General features: G+C 29.6%; 1 protein-coding gene across 1 annotated transcript; it reads right to left on the reverse strand.

Annotated features, from left to right (window-relative positions):
• Positions 1-15358: 15358 nt before the first annotated feature.
• LOC132942792 (apolipoprotein D-like) lies at positions 15359-17540 on the reverse strand. The gene is made up of 5 exons (XM_061011438.1): positions 17307-17540; positions 16294-16424; positions 16120-16211; positions 15824-15916; positions 15359-15710 (listed from the first exon to the last, which is right to left on the reverse strand). The coding sequence occupies exons 1-5, from the start codon at positions 17430-17432 to the stop codon at positions 15514-15516; spliced, it is 639 nt and encodes a 212-aa protein (XP_060867421.1). The 5' UTR covers positions 17433-17540; the 3' UTR covers positions 15359-15513.
• Between the last annotated feature and the right edge of the window lie 758 nt (positions 17541-18298).

The following is an 18298-nucleotide window of genomic DNA, read 5'->3' on the forward strand; positions in this document are numbered from 1 at the left end:
AATTATTAATTATACATAGATCAACTATGGATACGGTTTTATACTTACAGCCCGTCGCGAGCGGTAATATATTGTATGCTCTTCGACGAAATATGTGCACCTATATACATTAAATAAGACGTAACGTAACCGTGACCCACTAATTAATATACACCGCGTGGTAAATTTGTAATGTGTTTATCATACCTGGTTAAGTGAAAATAAATTCTATGTAAGGGCCGCAGATATCATGTATTGTTTTTTACCGGTTAAAATTGGGTTTATCGGTTTTTTCCATTTCACAGCATTTTACCACAACATGTTATACTGTCGTATAATATATTTATTTCGTATATTATGTACCTATAGGCGATAACGTGCTCGTAACTATACCTACTTATCGGAATATATTCGTTTTCTAAGAACTATACTACACAGTTTTGTATTTGTATGTCATAAAATCTTCTGTTATGACGGGAGAGTCGTTTAATATTTAAGAAGCCACGCAAAAGAAATGTTTGAGAATCATTCGTGATTATTTTGACGCTTTGACTTAATACAGAAATTATTACACAGGCATCTCACATCAAACTTAACTGACCTCATTTTTTTTAGCAGTTGGTTAAATTTTTTTTTTTAATTCTTACTGGTCTGTGTAGTTCAAGTATTATATCCGAACACGGAGACGAACCATAAGTTGTCTACATATCAAATACGTTAATATCGCTATTGCATAAGTATTAATTTTGTGCAGTAATAATAAGTAGTTATATACGGTATACTAACGCCATTAAGGTTAGGTATATGGTCAATGGTTAAGTCAACACCGATAAGTACCTTCACAATTTATGCAATATTTTTTTTATTTGGTTATCAATTTTTATATCATTAAAATACATACACTCATATAGAAATTCATGCTCTTAAAAATGTTTAGGTATTAAAATTTTTATATACCAACATTTTTATAAGGTTCTATGTACGTCGTACGTACCAATTTAATTAAGCAACATAACATGGTAGACTGTATTCTTATGGGCAGCTGCCCCTTATCTGTTTAATTATAAAACATATACAAATCTATGAATTTAGAATTTAGATTATATTTAAAGGTAATATAACTATTAAATATTATAATCTTATAAATTAGTTTTATTCTCTTACTGAAATATCGTTCTGACATTTTACAAAAAAAAAAATATGTAGTACCAAATTATGGCCCCTTAATAGAAGGCATCTCGGAACACGCAGTGCGTGTCGTAGACGTGTACGAATAAAAATATAAATTTAAAGAAAACCGATCCCGTCCATATAACTGATTAAAATATTCTATTACATAACTGATGTGATGAAATCAAATACTTAAAGTATATTATGTGAACAATAATTCAAGTCATAATTTTGATTTTGTCCATTTTCAAAAATACAGACTTATGACCAAAAGTAATTAGGTACTAATTATTAGAATAAAAACTTAAATTAGATTTTTATACAGTAATTTTACAATTTATCTAACTCGGTACATAATGTGTATATATAATTACTAAGTTTGACATAATACATTATAGTACATCTGGTGCTATATTAATATAAACATTTTTGATAATTTACAAAAGTAATCAAAGGAATTGTTTTAAAAAATAATTATAGCTAAATGGATAAATTCTCGTTGGCAATCCTTGTAATTTTAACAATAAGTTGGTTTATACATTATTAGTCGAGTACACAGGAAGTATAAAAGGGGAGACAAGACTTGAATAAAAAGATGAAACTTTAAAATTAAAACAATTTGCAGAAAAGGGTCAGAAGAATCAATATCTTCAATTAATAAATATTACGAATAATTACATCAGCTTCAGCTCTTTTTACATTTTAATTTTAAAAAGTTATACTTCACCTGATAGGTAATAGTGCGTTTTTGTATTGGAAGGATCCATACACTATATTTTATTAAATTACCTATAAAATATTTTTTAATACTGCGAATAAAAAAAAATAAAATGAATGTACATATTTTTTTATAATATATTATGATAATATTAATAATTTTATACAAACTTTGACGAATTGACTTAATAGGATGCTTATTTTGTTTTCGGTCTTTGTACAAATTTTACCTTCCGCTTGTATTTAATTTCCTCATTTTACATTAAAATAAATTAATTTAAAACCCTTTTTGTTTTTCAAATTAAATTACTGTCGAGTTTACCCTTTTTACTGGCATAAATGGGGCCCGACAACTCACGTTTAAATATTTGAAAGTTAAGTACGCTTGAATGTTTTAGAATGATCATTTGTTTTGTTTCAATGGATAAAAAAAATATTCGTTCCATTAAAATGTAATTTCACAATGATTCAAATATAATATAATGGCTTAAATAAAATTAACGTTTATTTAGGAGATAGACGCACATATCATGGTAAAATATGGTGTTTAAAAATTGAAATTTATTTTATTTTATTAAATTATAATTAAGTTAGTTTAGATGTGTAATTACTCAGTGTTGTTAATGTCCTATTAAAAAATAAATGAATATTAGCACGATGTTTGTGTACTTGCAAGAGTTTTTTTTTATGAAAATAACATAATAAGTTATTATTAACATGTTAACAAATAAACAATAATACATTGCGTTATAATCTATTTATGTTTTACAGACACATAAATTAAAAATATATTTAACATAATAATCATAATTATTAGACATATTTGTAATACGATCTTACGTACGATGTATATTTTGAATACAAATTAATTTATACAATACATTGTACTTGTATTTTTTTTTTTGGTGGGGGGGTTGAGGCTTTGACACTGAGGTCATTAGCCTGTGGAACTGTGGGGGAGGGTACTGTAGGTTTTGAACACGTGTGTGTTTGTTTTTTGGCAGAATTTTTAAGTGGGCACCTGTAGGTATCTGCAAAGCCCGAGTTGGTGATAGTGACCTCTTTCTCCGGACACCGTGACTGTCCGAAAAAAATGCCGCCCATGGTCGAGTTCGACCTTAAAAATTAATGGTAATTCCGATGTCCTTAAAATGTCTTCTAAAAAATGTATAGTTTTATATTTTTAAGATATTTGAGTTTCGGTAAGAACTACTTATGAGGAACTTTTGGTTAAGGCCTGTATAAACTTAAGCATAGAGCTATAAACATTGAACATTTTATAAATATTTAATTAGAAAATACTTATTCACGATTTTGACAAATGTGAAACTTCAAATGCTCATATACCTATATCAAATTTAAAATACAATATAACCAACAAGAGTTTGTATTCTTATAGTTTCCAATTTATCGTTTTTCGACAAATATGTTTTAACATTAAACGCTTAAACTTAGGTAAGATCTTATTAAATTATCAAGTTATTTGACCCAGTCTGAAATTATTGGATTCCTTCAAAAGTGTATAAAAACACAAAAGTATATGTGCTATGTAATGTAATATAAAATATTATAATACAAACATAGACCTAGAGAAAAAAGTGTCTATGGTTATTAATTTTTAATTAACTTTTTTTTAAATTGTTATCGGTAAACGTAACGTGTGATTATCATTTATAACCATAACAATAATTAATAAATCTTGGAAATATTCTATTTCTATTTTCTACTACAGCGCGATGATGAAATATATTGTTATAATTTTATAAAATATTTTTGTTTGGTCGATTCCAAAATAAGAAAATATACCTAAGCTGAACATTAATTTTTCATGCGCGTCTGAACTTATAATAATTACGATATTCGATATTTAGCGGTAAATAATCGAATTCCCATTAATCGATTTTTGAGATTTTGTTGTAATTCCAAAACGAATAACCGCAGACTCTTGAAATGTTCATGAAATATTTATATTAGCATTTTTCATACATGATAGAATTGTTAAACAATTTTGATTCTTTATGAACTATTTATAACCATGAGAACATTTTTCAAATTTTGTAATTTATTTTTCATGTAGAAATTCATGAAAGTTTTTATTTTCATGGCTAATATTAGAAATTTTAATAGAAGGTTCCCAACAAGTTTTACTACCTTTATTAAAAAGAACAAGTTCACCGGAATAAAATATGATAAGTAATATAAAATAATAATAATTACTTAAATATATATTATACATGAACATGTTAGGGGTTGTACCTCCAATGAGATAGGTCATTTCCTTAGCCTAAGTCACTTAAACTAATTTACTTGATGGCTTCGGGAGTTTGAGGTGCCTAATTTCTTGCGAGTTATCAAAAAGTTTTTTAGTGGTTGCATTGGAGTACAGCTCAAGTTTTTTCACATGTTTGTTGGCAAAATTTTTTATTTTGTCCTGGATAGATGATATATTAATTACAATAATTTCATAAAATATATTTACCTAGTAGTATTGTACGCTGATAAGCCGTCTTCGCTCAAAATCGTTTTTCGTATAACTATAATGATTTTTATCATTGAGTTTAAATTTAGTACATCCATATTATATTGACTTTTTAGAAACCTCATGTACAGCAGAGCATTACTCACTTCTCCGATTTTTTTTTTTGTGTTTTTCCTGATTATTAAGAAAAGTACAAGGAATTTCCGTCTTTGGATCTATCAAAGTACTTACCAAGTTCACTTTCTTACTTGTGCGGTTAGATTGAAAACTGATGTAATTTTTCTACTATGTAAAAAGAGTTTAAAAGAAAAATACAATACATGATGCTTCACTCTGCATTTAAAATTACTTAACAGTTCAAATTCAATAATACATAATTAAATGATGTTCTAAATCAGGGGCGGCCAAACGGTCGATCGCGGACAATTTCAAAGTCGATCATGTTAGAATTTATTTTTAGGGACACGCGCACGAATTACTTATAGAATTATCGATAAGTTTTATCTGTTTAATTTTTATCTTTTAATCTGGTTTCGTGTGTCAAATGTTTATCGTTCACGAATGTTAATTTCACTGTGTTCATTCGGTGTCTGTTGTATTAAATTTATAATAACGTATTTAAGTTCTTTAAAATTTATAATTATGAGTGCACATAAGAAACAAAAAACGTATCATTTTCATCAATAATGGGAAATGGATTTTTTTTTTACAATGTTAAAAGACAAGTGCATATGTTTGATATGTCAAATAACAATATACACTACAACAAAAAGGTAATCTAGAAAGACATTTTAGAACTACGCATTCAAAATTTGATATAGATTTCCCTCCTAAAACTGAAGTACGTAAAAAGCAATTAGAAAAATTAAAACTTGAAATTGATAAACAACAATTGATTTTTACTAAACCAGTTTTAAAATCCAAAGCAGCAACAATTGCTTCATTTCGAATTAGTCATGTTTTAGCTAAGAATAAAAAATCATTTCAAACCGGTGAAATAGTAAAACAAGCTTTTTGAGAAGGCGCAGATGCTTTATTTGAAAACTTTAAAAATAAATCAGAAATTTTATCAGCTATATACGATTTACAATTATCTCGTATAACTGTGACTAGAAGAGTAGAATCTATAGGACAAAATTTAGTTGAAATATTAAAACAAGACATTAATGAATGCGTTTATTTTTCACTTCAATTTCGACGAATCAACAGACATAACAGATACCGCTCAACTATGTATATTTATACGACTAGTTCAAATTTTAATTCAAAAGAAGAATTATTAACTATAATCCCTATGAAAAGTACGATATGAGGTGTGGATATTTATCAAGCTTTCATTAATTTTGTCAATAAATCAAATTTACCTTTGTATAAATTAGTTTGTATTACGACTGATGGAGCTCCAGCTATGAGAGGTAAAAATAATGGTTTTATTGCTTTGTGCAAGAATGATAATAATTTTCCAAAATTTTATAACGTTCCATTGTGTGATTCATCAACAAGCATTGTGTGGAAAAATATTGAATATAAGTAGTATAATGGACATTGCTTTTAAAATAGCCAATTCTATACGTCCACAAAGCTTGCAAAGGCGACTTTTTAAATTACAATTAAAAGAAAATGATTTTTAGCATCGTGATTTATTACTGCATACGGATAATAAATGTTTGAGCCGTGGTAAATTTCTAGAAAGGTTTCAGTGCTTACTTCCTGAAATAATAGAGTTTTTAGAATCCAAAGGCGATAATTATGATTGTTTAACAAATAATACATGGCTTCAAAACTTAGCTTTTTTAACAGATATAACGGCTCATTTAAACACTTTGAATGTTGAACTTCAAGGAAAAGATGGGACAACAATTAAGTTATTGAGTTCTATAAATGGTTTTAAATCAAAATTGATATTACTCAAGTCACAATTAAATGAATCTAATTTGAATAATTTTCAAACTTAAAAGATTTTTTTGAAAAGCAAAAATCTACAGTGGCAGTGGAAATATATTGCTCTGAGGTTGAAAAAGTGTACAATGAATTTGAAAGACGATTTAAAGATATTCAAAAATTAGAGCCGATTATTACATTTATGTCTTTTCCTTTCTCCGAAACAAACAATATTGAAAATATTTCTACACAAATAAGCAATTTGTTTAATATGGATTCTACAAAATTTGAATCTGAAATTATGAAAATTAAATCAGATAATATTATATTCCTCAAAGCTCGAGGTTCTGAAACAAATTTTTGGAATTTACCGAGTGAAGAAAAATATCCGGGTTTGAGAAATGTAGCTTTGCAGTTACATACTTATTTTGGATCCACATATTTGTGCGGAACAGCATTTTTTCACATGAAAATTATAAAAACAGAATTCCGATCTATGCTCTCTGATGACCATTTGGAGCAGTGTCTTCGATTAGCAGTTAGCAACTATTCGCCAGATTACGACCAATTGGTCAACGACATGCAATGTCACACTTCAACAATGCTCGGATCAACAAAATAATATGTTAATCAAACTTATCTAATTAGATTTTAGAAATTTTTTTTTATTATTATTTAAAAGCCGCTAGTATAGACTATGATAGCTTAACAATAACATAGTAAGAATAAAACAAGATTTTAGAAATTATTATTTATTATTATATTATTTTTAGCAATTAGCTTATAATACTTATTGTATGTTTATATCCACTTTATGCAAGTATGTTTCTTAATAATTATAGTTATTCAATAATAAAAAAAATTGTCTATAAAAGTCGATCTTCAAAGGTGAAGTATATTTTTAGTAGATCGTGACCAAAAAAAGTTTGGCCACCCCTGTTCTACATAGTATAATAATAAAGGAATTAAATGCCACATAAATGTCTAAACCTACACTTACATAATTCCATTGTAATTAGTAGCAAACAAAAATATTTGTTCATAAGCAAATTAATTATTAAAAATATGAAAGAATCCAATATTAATATGTCATTAATGAGGTAATGAGAAATTTAACATAAAATGTCAACATTACGGTTGGTTACGTTAATCTGAATGAATATAATAACAAAATGAATGATCTATTTGACATGTTACACACATTTTCTAAGTGATTACAATTATTTATTGAGAAAATAAGTGTTTGTACATACAGCGTGTTAAAATTGATAAAAGGATATAGCCTTAATATATACCTATAACACTTAGATAATAATTGAGATATCATAAAGATTGTGTACATTAATAAAATTTTTCCAAAATCATATCCTCGGAAAGCTGTATATTATATTTATCATACATATTCACCGTATCTTTTGTGAACAGAAATTCACCATTGTTCTGAATATCTTATGTGTAAGTGACGAAACAATATGATGATAATTTTTGTTCATTCATATAATAATATGATCGTACATCATTTTATGGTTATGGCATGTCATAAAATTTTACCGTCATTGATAACTGAGGTTAAATAACATAATTAAAAAAAAAATTAGTCGTATTAGGAGAGAAATGGTTAATACAATTATAAACTAGGTGATCATAGGTGAATAATGCGTCATGTAGTCCATGTTAATTTTCAAGGCACATTCATTGTTCGCTACCTATGTAAAACGATTAAAATATTTTCTAATAGTGATTAAACATTTTTCAATTAGGCTGACAACATAAAAAAAATATTAATTTATCTTGAAATTTTATCAGTTGCATGAACTTTTATTAAAGCTAAAAATAAATAAGTTTTGCATTCATTGGTTTTACTTATATTTATATTATTTTTGTTTCGACTTTTCTTCTTTTTATGAGTACCTAATTTCTTTATTGTAATTTTTTATTAGTTTAGTTTCTGCAAATGTTTTTAATTCTAAGTTTTGTTGTTCTGATGGTTTTTTTTTACTTTTTGATCTCGGCGAAATATAGCTGTTTAATTAAGATTGATTTTACCTCTACCTCTATGGTACCAGGGTATCTACTATACTTAATTTATATTTTACTCTGAAACTTTATTATGTACAATGTGCATATACAATTTTCTTTGTAAATATAATATTGATGTTCAATATAATATAATCTTGTGTATTTTATATACAATAAACTTTTTAATTTGTTTCGATTAAGTTTAACCAATTTGAGTATATAATTCGCAGTATATAATACACGTGACCAAATTCAGATAATCGATTTCTAATAAAAAAGAATGTATAATGTTTTATTGTTTTTATGGTCTCATAATAATTTAAATATACCATACATTTTTATATAGTATAATCGAAGTACAAAAAAGTTACAAACAGCTTAATTTTACAAGTTTCTTCCGGTTCATATATTTTAAGTTTTAAATAATTATATTTCCATAACAATTTAACTACCATTTTTTTATGTATCGATTTTCTTTATTTACATTTACTACCTAAGTAATTATTCGGTGTGCCATGAGCGAATTGCGATTGCTTACACAATATAATAAATTGCCAAAAAAAAATCATGTAGTTATATATTATTATATTATTATATTTTTTGGACGTACCGAATGGCCAGTACAGACTCTTCTATCTATCTTCGACTGAAATATAGTTAAATATTATTTTGATTAGAAACAATTGATTCCGATATTTTTTAGTCTTTGTGTTTAAATGTGAAAATTTACAATAGGTCCGATGTGGATGTACGATTTAAGTATAATATTGTATTACCTAATATTATACCTACCTACTATGAACATAAAATAATAAATATTATACTTTAGTTTGATATTTTATATGGTACATAATTCCACGAAATTATAGGATTGGTCTAAATTTAAATGAAATGTGACGTGGGTAATTTTATATCAATATTGTAATGTTAATTATAATAATATTAGATATATCAATTAAGAACTTAATTCTTACGAACTGTAACTGATCACAAAGTTTGCAAAATCAACGAACATTATTACTTTTGGTATTGAGGTTCATAATTTTAGACATTGGTTAACTATAATATATTACGGCATAATCAATACGTAATTGTATTGAAATAATTTATTACTCTGAAGGTACGCTAAACATCAAAATTAAACATTCCTCCCCAAATTGAAACACGGTGCCCGCAAGCTTTACTTTGAAAACCGTTGTGCAGTATTGTGCCATCTTTCTACCACATTATTAGCGGGTAGTTACGAGTCAAAGTTTTATAAAAGTTCCACAATTTTAATCATACTTTGAAATTTCGAATATTATTCCATAAAATTGTTTTCGGAATAGCCCACAGGCCACAGTAAGTATAATAACGGTGTGCAAATATTCAAAACTTGTTTATGACATAACTTTATCCAATCAAAATGCATCAACTTTGTAATCAATGAGTTTATTTTTAACAACGTAAAATACTTATATACTAACTAACTAACGTATAAATATAAATAATTGTCATAATTTATTATGATCAGAATAAAACCACCGAGGTGATAATTTATTATTATAAGGCGTTGAATATAGGCAATTTAAGGACGAAATAATATGATGGAAAACAAAAATTTGATTTTTAGATATAATATTTAGATACATTTTTAATGAAAGTACTTTCTAGTTATCCACCGTTGCCCGTTGGTACCGAAAATACATATTAAAGTTAGGATTAAGATTCATTAACATTAAATAATTTACACAATGTTCAATGTTCATATATGATGCTAATTATTTATACTCGTGTAAGTCGTAACGTGCCTATAGTTATTTATCATTTTACCACCGTAAAACCACCACTACCATTAATATTAAATAGATTAAGGATAGTTATTGAAGTAAATTGTATTTAACCCCCCCCCCCCCCATTTAATTTGAAATTCGTAAAAAAAATTGTATCAATATTTGTACATCGTTTATACATTTATAGTAGCAATTTATGTTACAGATTTAAAATTCATGGAAAAAATAATGTAACTTAGCTAACGGATTGTATATGCTTATATCTAATATCTTAAGTTAAGTACCAATTTTGTTTTGAATTTACAATTATTTTAATTATTTGATTTTTTAGAGTTATACGATTTAGAGGATGTCAGCCTGTTTTTATTCTCTTTCTGATCCACATGCAATATATCAAATTTTATGTTCAGAATAACGATCATTATGATTATAGTTTCCAAAATTAGTATGAAATTACCTCTTATAACATTTAAAGGTAAGATTGTTATCTAGGTAAGGGGTGGCAAATTATTTTGACACACGTGCCAAAAATTACCTTATTTTTTTTTCGAGAGTTACATTCAATTATGTAAAATATTATATATATGTTATATTGCGTTCAGTATGTTATCTACGTTTTTAACGAATCTACTAATTTAATTTTTTCTGAAAGACGTCAACGATACTGAAGAAGTACCAACATTGTACTAATGTCCATTATTAAAAAGCAGGTAAGTGGAGTCGCTCTGCTGTACAGTAGATTACAGGTGGGTCAATGTATAACGTATTGTAATAAACTTAAATTCAATGATACAATGTCATTGTATAAGAAAAACGATTCTGAGCGGAGACGGTTTGTCAGTCATTTTTTTTATATTGTATTGTTATTATTAATTATTATAGCCTGTTAGTTGAATTAATATTATAATAATATTATAATTATTTTTTATTCGTTGCTCTGGTGATAAACAAAGCGTTAGAAATTAAAATCCCATTTTTAGCCGGTTTTCGTAATTTGTCGGTAGTTTTTCCTGTGGCATTAAATAACTAGTGAGAAAATCGAAAAATGACCTCTATAAAATACCATCTTGATTCAACTTGCTAAAAGATAAGATACTATAATATGTTGAAATCGAAGCACTCCTTCTGGTAGAAATTTTGTATACCGGATAAAATAAAATAAATAAACACCATTGTAAAACCACTAGCTTCCTCGCTCCGGAGACAACGCATACGGGTATCACTTCCTCTCAATCCATTTATATTTGCGAAATTGTCATGTATGTTTAATAAATATACAATATTATCTTAGGGGCTATTTTATTGATTGGAAAATCGTCTATATCATAATATATCCTTATTACAAAAATGTATACATTACCTACCTATTATAGTATTTTAAATATTGACGGTTATTTTTACAGACTATTAATATTATTAAAAAATTGCGTTATTTTTTGAAAAGTCAGTTTCACGTAGTCAGCAGCATGATTTTGCCGAATTGTCGATTACAACAAAAACGGTTCTCTGGTCGAACACGCCTGCGAATTTCTGCAGTCACATTGTCGGTTTTTTTTTATCGTGTGCGTACATTACAACGTACATTACAGCTACGCGTACATTACAGCGTTAATTAATACCACGGATAAAACGATACTAATAATTGGACGGCTTTTTTTCTCACAAACATAATATTGTAATTTACTCCGGCAATATGCGCTGTTTGCCATCGGTATAATGATATTATGCGCATATAGCGTTCCCGCGGGTATGTAGGTGTACCTACTCGGAATTGGATTAATTATCATACAGAGTTACTGTTTGTTTCCAAATGGACAACGAGCAAAAACCGTTGCTTAATAATCTCGGCAGAGATGTTTATAATAGTACCTATAGTAATACATTATATAGTATTATATTATACCGATGGTGATTCAACAAGCATATTATGCATGGCCACCCGAATATTTTTAACTCCAGTAAATTGTTTATTCAAATTCGTAATTGTAAATTGTTTAAGAACTTATACAGTAAACTCAGTATTAAAGACTTTATTTATATATAATTTATAATATATACCTAATATAGCTAATCTATACCGCTTAAGAAGTGTCTATGACAAACTTTTTTTTTTCAAATTAGAATCGACCTTTTCTTTGTGACTTGTTGAGAGGATTGTTTTGAAATGTTGATATTTATAAATTATAATTCAAACTAATATTTTCTGAATTATAAGACTCTAGGTAAGAATAGATTCCCTCAAAATAGGTTTAAAACATATGAGAGTTTTAATTTGATAATAATTATACTAGATTTTTGAATTTGTATCATTTAATAACAATAAGTAATTACTATACAAAAATATAATACCACCGTAATATTATAATATTATACATTTTATGCATAAACATTATTAATAGGAAAATCATCCTTAGTTATTATATTATGTACTATTGTACTATACATAAAGTGTCTGAGCTCAGATTTCCATATATAAAGTGAAAATAAAAAAAAATAGCTCAGAAAATTAATCGTTCGAATTTCGATTTATTATGTGATTGGTAATTTACTGACAAAAGTCAGTAGTTCTTTTGAAAAAAAAATTGTATCGTCACGGAGTATATATTATACAAATAAAAGTATTTTAATTTACAGTCTCTGAGTATGTTTGAAAATCTCAATAATCGGAATTTAAATAAAAGCATTACTTATGAAATAATTACTATTGGTGGGTGAGCACATTTGGTGAATCATCCTGTATAATAATAACAATTATATTATTTACAGTGTTGTCCGCCGCGGTTTACCGTTGGTTCGTGTGTCGGTTAAACGAAAAAATCGCAAAATGCAGCGGACTGCCCTGTGCACATAAAAAATAATAGTTATAGTGGCGCCAGTTATTATATTATGTGTACGTATACTGTCGAGGAAACTATTTCAACGGTGTCTTAGATCCGCAAGTCCTGCAAGTCGCGCGACCAATGAGAACGACGACCCACGCGTTGATTATTACGTCCAGCACGTCAGTGTTATATTATTATTTTACTACTGAACTTATAGTATAGCTATTGTGAGTTATTGAAAGTTCTGTATAAAACATTTCACTAGTGAAAAACAAAATCGACGTACTGTACCGTTTTAATACGCCACGCTTTTGGTTCGTTCAACATCGTGATGGGAATATTATTATTAATTATTACTTTCTCGCTAATAATTTCCACGTTGTCTCCCTGCACCTGCGGTTCATTAAGAATAAATACCGGGACCCGATTAAAATAATAAATATATAAACAATATATCATTCTGGTATCAACTTTATTCGTGTGCTCATTGGCGTGAACTGGAGGCGGGCACTCTTAGTATTTTATAAATTAATTAGAAAAATGTATTATCGAAAAGGCATTTTAGATTTTTAAGAGTTATTTTATCAAGAAAAGTATAGTATTTTAAACGATTAACTGTTGAAAAAAAATTAACCGTATGACATTTTCATGCTGCAATAATGATTTAGCTCGGGCAATATTATATTATACTTTCCACACATTAAGTATATTATCTAGTCTTTAAGCACAGGTACGGTATATCGACATAAAATAAAGTTTCCCCCCATCACCATACAACTTTCCCAAGTTACGCCCATGCATAAGCTCATTGTACGAGTGATGCTTGTGTGTAGGATGTTATTATATTTCTGCATGTTATTAAAGTATTTATTTTAATCGACGATATAAGAGCTGGGTACATTAGCCGATTAGTGTATGAGCGTGTACAGTATTATTATGTTTGATTAATATAATATAGTGTTTTTATATTATAAGAGTACCCACCTATTTATATTAATCGGTGGTAAAAAAATAAAATAAAATGTGTTATCGTGTAGTTGTTGATATATCTTATCATGTCTCACTATTATTACTATTGATATTTATTTGGGTTGTATACAGTGGCGTCATTTCAGTTTTCAATAGAGGGGGGCAAAGGTTTAGACCGGCCCGAATGGGTAAAAAAAAACCGCAAAAATATTAATAGTTTATTAAGATATCTTCTTTTTTTTATTTTTGAAAATCTATTAACAGCATTATCTATAAATCAATTTTACCTGATTCATTATAAGTATATAAGTATATATTATATAATATATATATATCTTATATAAGTATATGATATATTTACAAATTAATATTATCTTAAATTATAATATATTTTTTTTTTATTGCTTGCTTACCGGCTCCAGTTTTGTCTGTTTATTAACATGCTAGAAATTATTTCCGATACTTTTCGAGCAGTTTGCGGTAATTTTATATTTTTAGTCGCACCCCTTAACCACCCATCTATTTTTTTTAGATCATATTTTTCCCAAATTAAAAGATTAATGTAAACATGCGTCACGAAAAAAATTAATTTTAATTTAGGTACTCAACTAAATTAACACAATACGCAGAATAGTTGAATCATACACGACTGTCGCAAGTTATGAAGTCCGTGATCAATGATAAATAATAAGAGCGTCAATCGGTTGTTGTTTTTAGAATTTGTAATCATTTTAGATTTTAGAAATTAAACTATACGAGATTATGATACTAACTGTTCATTTTCCTTCACAAAACACACTCACACAAACAAACCTACATAAATACATACATACAATGTGTACGTCCCCGCATACGTCTAAATATATTCGAACTATCAATTAGTAAAAATGTATCATTGTGACAATAATTTCTTAGTACATACTATAATATTTTCTGAAAATATTATAAAATTCCCAGACAGCAAATGTTTGACTAAAAATATTATTATAACATTATTATAGGCACGTTTTTGCACTAATAAAATATAATAATGGTAAAACGGCAACAACTGGACACCGGCCCATAGGGCTGCTTTTAAAATCAGACAGGGGCAAATGCCCACCTTGCCCCCCCCCCCAAATGACGCCACTGGTTGTATATACATTTTTTACACATAATATTATACTATTATATATGCATTATATATATATATATATATATATATACCTAGTAATGAAATGGACAAACACTTCGTAGGTATATTTTCGACAGTGTTATCTACATAGACACTGTGATTGTGCCACGGACATATTATAATACTTGATAATCTATTCCTAGCTGAAACTATTCGTAGGCTGCAACTTGTTCAGTAGCACAACTTGTGTGGACACATCAAGACGAAAGACAATAATTAGTGTTTGATTTCAGCGGCCGATTTGTTTACACCATTAATAAGCCATAAAGAGCTTTCATGCAATTAGCATACGCACAGTGATAATTAAATAGCTTATCACAGTATTCTATATAGGTGGTATACGACGAGAAAACGTGATAATAAAATTTAACAACACTTATTTCGTCGCTTAAAATCTATGTGTATTTTTTTTTTTTTTTTATCATATCACGATACTGTCGAATAAATATAAATAAATAAATAATGATCGTATTCTTAACACTATTAAATATAATTATGATCTTTGTACTGCTGTCGTATAGTAGCGCGCACTCAGTTCAAACTTCTCCTCCTTCGCCACTTGTTCTCGCTGGTGGGATCGTTCGGTGCAGCTTCGGCGATGGCACAGCTGTTCTGGTCCGTCTTGCGGAAGTAACTCTTGCTCAACTTGTACTTGTCCAACACTCCGTAGGCCTTCTGCATGACGGTGCCCGGAGCTAACTTTTCACGGGTCATGATCCAGGCGTTCTCTGTGAGGATCAACAGACGAGCGCGCATCACATATCAGTAGGTACATTCGATTTACGTGCATTATAGTTTATCACTCTACGAGAGTAATCGAGTTGCAAAGAAAAGTACTCACGTGTGTTGGCCACTCCATAAGACGAGCAAGACCAAACGACGGCAAAGGAATCGTAGTCGGTTTCCAAAATCATTTGTTCGGTCGAGTAAGAGACTGCAAAGTGTGAATAAAAATAGCACAGGTTATTAACACTCGCATTTTACGCGATAACGTAAAACGATACCGTCGAGAGTTTCGAATTACGAACGAAATTGATATCGTCAAGAGCAAAATGTCTGGTTTTCATTTTATTTTTTATTTTTTTTTCAAGATAAACACCGTGATTTAAACCCAAAATAATAAAATATAATATTTACTTGGCAATGTTGTGTACTTGACGTTCATTTTTGAATCAGCTCCTTTGACGATCAATCTGATTTCACCGTCCAACACGCGTTTCACCCCGGTGCTGTGAAAACATAAAAAGAAAATGTCACGTTGTTTTAATATTAACATGTCAACGGCAGGCGTTGGCCAATTGTTTTACGTACAATCTGTTCATGATTTCGTTGGAAACGAGGTATCTACCGTCGACGGCTTTCGTGTAGTTGGTTTTCACGCAACGAGTTCCGATTTCAAAGATGTTCACGTAGTGTTCGGCTTCGTACCATGTTCCCAAGTACTGTGGAAAACAAAATGTGTAATTAATTCATATATTTTTATTATCTTATTATTAGGAGGATTTTTTCATATATTTTGTATAATTGAATCAATTTTTTATAAAAACTAATTTGTCTAAAAATAAAAGAGCATAAATAACAATACAAAATAATTCAATCATAATTTTGGAATTCGTTTTAAATTAAGTAAATTCATAATTATTTTTAAATCGTTTTTCATAACATAATTTATTATGGGACCAATGTTATAAAACTCATTATGGTATAATAATATTCGTAAATTAAAATCGAAAAAATTATCATTTAAAACACTTTTTCTCATCAAAACTAAAATAAAACTGAAACTATAAAATTAAGTCCTAAGCATTAAAATTAAAAGGTTCTGTTTATCGAATAATTATTTTTTTTAGTTAAACGTTATTCATACACTACACCATAAGTTTTTATCTCTTGGACGTGAGATGAGAATAATAATAATATAATATAAAACCCATAGCGTGCCAATACCACCGTGATACGGAAAAAAAGAGGACTCGCTATTATAAAAAATATTAAAATGGTACCCATATACTATTATATTACGAAAATCAAACCAAAAACCTAAACCAGTTAAAAGTCACGAATAACGCTATTGAATTATCATAATCACCATCAACAGTCATCGTATTTTACGGTAAAACGAAATGGAATCTCACCTGCTTATGAGTTAGTACTAGATATTAGATATTAGTATGTATTGCCGGTATATAGTCCTAGCGTCAATTATTGAATCCTACAAAAACCAACGGCGAACGATATATGCAGATATCGATGATATCGGACCGACTGCTATCAATGTACCGGAAAAATCATCGCGAATCAAATACCGGAACCAGGATGCTTACTCTGTTCATATCGAAGTCTGGGTGTGAATCGAATTCCGGACATCCGCCGATCGCGGGCACTTGGCAAGACACCATGGCGGCCGACATGCACACCATCAGCAAAACCAATTTCTTGTTGAACACCATTGTCGTCGTGCGGCGTTAGTTGCGGAAACTAAAATCCTCTGTAACCGTGGTTGATGTCGATCTGTTGCGTAGGTACGTCCGGTTTGGCGTACAAGACGAGTGTGATGCTGGACTGTGGACCGACCGTCTTTTTATACGCGATGGACGCTCGCAGGCGCTCGTCTGGAAAGTCCGGTAGTGTGTGTGTGTGTGTGTGTGTGTGTGTGTGTGTGTGTGTGTGTGTGTGTGTGTGTGTGTGTGTGAGTATGTAAATTATAAAACTCCACCGTGTCTCCGTCGTCATTATTATTATTATTATTAAAACGATATATCAAATATCTTTTTTTCTGTCACGTGAGAACGAAAATCCGAAACGGTAATCTACATTCGGACGTGAAATATTCAGTTCGAATCCCGCTGCTGCTGCTGGTGCTGTTGCAACGCCGGGGGAGCGGTGGTGGTCTTTTACCAGCGGGTTTTCGGGTAGGCGGGAGAGGCGTAGAAGGCGACGAGGATAGGTTTAACACCCGCTGCAGGATCCCGGCTGCCATGTCCATCGCGCACGACGACAACGTGGGGGCGGTCGACGAACTCCATCGGCCTGGAGACCGGTTTCCAGCGCACAAACGCATATTATACCGACCACGGTGTATCCACTACGCGTTATACATACATACATTAATTATATGTATATAATATAATGCGTTAGTGTGAGTGTGCGTGCGCTGGTGAAACCCCTCACGCGAGCTGCTCACCTATCCGATATATTATGTCTCCGCGTGACCCCATAACGGATTCCGGGTAACGGGACCGCTTGGATTTACGATCTGGTACTTACTGTGGCGTTCTACAAACAGGGTTTCCACCAGCGGCCCACACGTATCATT

This window comes from Metopolophium dirhodum, chromosome 4 (genome assembly GCF_019925205.1).
Source record: "Metopolophium dirhodum isolate CAU chromosome 4, ASM1992520v1, whole genome shotgun sequence".
Classification (NCBI taxonomy): domain Eukaryota; kingdom Metazoa; phylum Arthropoda; class Insecta; order Hemiptera; family Aphididae; genus Metopolophium; species Metopolophium dirhodum.